The 3,890-nt window shown below is 39.1% G+C and overlaps 1 protein-coding gene across 1 annotated transcript in view; it reads right to left on the bottom strand.

Annotated features, from left to right (window-relative positions):
* Window positions 1-1,799: 1,799 nt before the first annotated feature.
* cep57l1 (centrosomal protein 57, like 1) overlaps window positions 1,800-3,890 on the bottom strand; it is a 6,869-nt gene continuing 4,778 nt past the window's right edge. Inside the window, exon 11 of the mRNA XM_014010017.1 lies at window positions 1,800-3,695. Coding sequence (XP_013865471.1) covers window positions 3,501-3,695 — 195 coding nt within the window. The 3' untranslated portion in view covers window positions 1,800-3,500. The remainder of the gene's footprint in view (window positions 3,696-3,890) is intronic.

The following is a 3,890-nucleotide window of genomic DNA, read 5'->3' as shown; positions in this document are numbered from 1 at the left end:
GTTCAGCTCAAAGAAAAAAGAATGCTTGTATAAATACTCTTGAACATTAATTATGACAAAGATGAAGAGTTTATTGAATGCAAATTGTTTTTGCTTGTATTATTTTAGTTTTTTKGGGGGGGATTGCATGATTTCTGCTTTAGTTTTACACTCCTAACCTGCAGCCCAAAGACACAAGCAGTTTGGCTCCAGACTTCGACCTTAGCTGCGCCGTTTTTCTGCATGTGGAATCTCTCACACAAACTGAGACGTATTCCGAGTGTTATTAGCTGTTGAGCGCGCTGCATTCATCGAGTCACACCATCTGTACTCAAGGATTCCCGACCTCCGTCGTGTTGCATCTCTCCAGATTCAGCTTCAAATTAACTCAGTCTGCGCACCTCTCGATGATAAGTGCCTTATTCAGTTCGTATCCACATACAGTTGTAAAAACAACAAAAAAACGCCATATTTAAACTTAAATACTCAGCACTTTTAGGCCCCCGTGAAGTGGCTCTACGTTGTGTTCTGCTTAAATGTGTGCTTCGTCATGCTCAGCCTTAACTTTTTGATCAAAACCACAGCTGCTGCAAGTGAGAAGCTGCTCGGGCGATATGTGTGTGGCCAGATGAAATGGGTTAAGATCCAACGTACCATTTAAAGACCCGACTCAAATGAAGGGTAAATGTTTGGGCTAGATGACGGTCGTAGCCTGAGGAGCTTCGCATCACCTCTTTGTAATGAAACTCACTGGAAGTGATGGAACCACAGACCTCTAGTGTTTCTCTTATTGCCACACCGAATGACTTGAACTCCACCTTCGTTGCATCTTTTGGACGTCTTGTTTTGGTTTTTAAATTTTGAAGTTGTGAATTCCCACGTGCTTGGCCATGTCTCACTTCTCAGCCTCTCAGTGTTCAGATCGAGTACAGGCTCCGTCCTTTTTATTGCCTTGTGACTTAATAGCTGAAGTGCACACACTGCAGTGCTGTAACTTTTACCCTTTTAGTGCCCATTAGGATTGTTGGTACGAGTTTTGGCTTTCCTCTCAGCCCTCTTCGACATACAAACACACACAGCCATAAGTAGACACTTGACAGTGCCACAATGCCTCCTAAAATGTTTTATTCTTCATATTGACTTTTCTTTGCTTCTTTTGTGCTTCTGTTTTACTTTTTTTTCCTCTTTTTTTCGGCCTTGTTTTCTGGTGTTGCCTTTAGTTTTACAATGTTAAACCAATAAAAAGTTTAAATATTGTTAAACGAATCCCTGTGTCAGCTCTTTTATTTGACGCCAGTTCTAACTTTCTGAGCGTTTTTGATTTACATAAGCGGGGGAAATGGATGCTCTTGCGGGGCTTTGCTGTCGTGGTTACAGCTGCCCCAATAACAAAAGGTGAAGGATCGGGTTCCAGCGATTCTTTCTTTTCGMTGAAACGTATCCTCGAGTCAACAGATTCACTTGTTGAAGAGAAAGTGAAGCAAGCATGTTTTCCATGTAGGTAAATTTTAACTGAACTAGGATGGTCRTCTTAATAAATGGATTTTAATAGATTAAATTTCCTATTCAGTCTGTCCTTGTTTCTGCCCTGTTTGCAGGCTTTATCAACAGTTTTTAGTGACGTTTTGACTTGTATCGTGATCCTGACTTGAATCAGGTATGTCCACAAAAAACAAAGATTACCAACCTAGAGTTGTGAAATCAAAAAAATTAGAATAAGAGGCTTTGGTTCATCTTCTGTTCAGAAACTAAAGATATTGATTGTTGTACTGTATCAGATATGTTCTCTTGTTTTCTGCAGAAACAAACTAGCAGAAATCTTTGAAAATATACAAAAACCCTTTATTTGTCCCTCAACAGGAAAACCCTAGACATAATAACCTGAAAAATGGAATACTGTACAAAGTATCGTAACATAAAAAAACAATTAATGCAAAAATATTTACAAAGAAAGAAAAAGGGAATACAAAAATTTTACTGCAGCTGTTTGCAAATGTTTACAGGAACAAAATGAGAACAGTCACAAGTTGTGCACAATTTGCAAAACCTTATCTCAAAGGAAGTGTGTGTACTCAGACCAGTGATCTCATGAGGCGTTTGTTCTGTCCTGTACTTATTTGATCTGTTTGATTCAGATTCAGAACTAAATATTCTTTTCAAAAAGGAAAAAAAAAAACAAACCCTGCAACACTAAATTTATGCTGCTGATTGTTAAAACTTGTCCTAACCTGTTAAAGATCCTCATTCTCAGCATTTCWCTAAGAAAAATGAGCCATTAACTTTTATCAAACTTCCTGGAGAGGCTACTTTGTGATTTCCCTTAAAGATTTTCATTTAATGTCATAAAAATAAGACKGTGTGCCAGGAAAACCCTCGTTCGCTCCTGTCGTCCAAACTTTGAACACGTTCGCAGCAAAACGTCTGATTCTTGTTTACCTTTCTGAGCACACTGCTGCCATTCAAAGACAATGTGCAGCAGTCACAAGGTTTCACAGTTGCAGGGTCAGGAGTGTGCACACATGCATGCTCTATAAGAGGGCACCGGGAGGATCTTCTGCTGCCTTGGCTAACCTGATTGTAGTGTCCAGTCATGCTCTGTAATCTAATCGTTGGAAGCACAGAGAAACAATGCATTTAGATTCAGCCTCTCCTGGAAAAATCAGCTCGCTCTATTTAACCTCTGAATTACGCCGAGAATACCAGGAGCGCAAAAATGCTAACGTCACAACAATTTTAACGCAGATATCTACATTAACAGATGTCTATTGTCTTTCCTACTACATATCCAGACTTTTGGAAACCTCTCGAGAGGATTTGTTTGGTAATTTGTGGTAAAGTAAGCACTTGAGATTAGGAGATGATGAAATGTTGACAATGAGAAGATAAATTCAGGAATGTGGAGGGAAACGAGCGTCATTGTTCAGCCCATAAATGGCTGCTGACTCGACTACGATAAAAAGAAGCAAAAAACAGGAACGCAGAAAAAATGTCCTGTCATCTGATTTGACAAAAAAAAAAATGGGTGACCACTTTAAAACCTTCCATAGAAAAGCAGTTCCTCTTACTTATACAGAGCAAACTCTACCTACTTAACTCACAAAAGCAATAAAATCTTTTCATTTAACTTCATTATGCTCTAAACAAATCTTCAGACATCTAACAGGTGTCATCTAGCGGCTGCTGTTGGGAAGTTCCAAAAATAGAACTGTCAAWTATACATTTACACCCAGGTAAGCAAAAATATTTATCCAAGAAGTGCTTTAATAAAAAATATAACATCTAATATTCCAGCTTAATTTGAGATGAGACTTGAAGCTCCTCAATGATTTTGATCAAAGTTCATTTAATAAACCCTGAATGTGCAAATCTTACTCAAACACTTCATAGGTTTTATGATAAATCAAGTCCCGTAAATCACTTCAATACATGTTTGATTTAGTACTAAAGTCTCACCCGGGCTGGAGGGAGCRGGGCAGTTTTATCCATCGTGTCAAATGCAGCACAGAAAAATCCGGAAAACCTCATGTTTCCCAAGAGATATCGTCTTGTTTTAGGTGGTTTCTAAACTTCTGGGTCTCTCGGAGGAGCTGCAGGTTGTTTTGAGGCACCGTACCTTTCCTTAATTTCTTCTTGAGCTTTATGGGCGGTTTGATTCCACTCGGCTTTGTGGCTGTGTGTTCCTCTTCACGCGACACACTCCGGGTCAGTTTATGGACCTGTGGAGGAGCAGGAGACCGTAAACAACAAAACAACTAGTAGCTTACTGTCTGACCTCGAGTTAAATGTTATTTTTACAGTCGAACGACGGAAACTGTATTTGAAGTTTTCAATACGGGGAATCTACCAAAGTACTATCTTAATAAGGTGCACCATGATACAAAAATTAGCTTGTGTTTACAGCACTTCAAAAA

The sequence above is a fragment of the Austrofundulus limnaeus genome, unplaced genomic scaffold (assembly GCF_001266775.1).
Source record: "Austrofundulus limnaeus strain Quisiro unplaced genomic scaffold, Austrofundulus_limnaeus-1.0 Scaffold64, whole genome shotgun sequence".
Taxonomy (NCBI): Eukaryota; Metazoa; Chordata; class Actinopteri; order Cyprinodontiformes; family Rivulidae; genus Austrofundulus; species Austrofundulus limnaeus.
The sequence above is the reverse complement of the archived record's forward strand: the minus strand, read 5'-3'. Positions and strand labels throughout refer to the sequence as shown.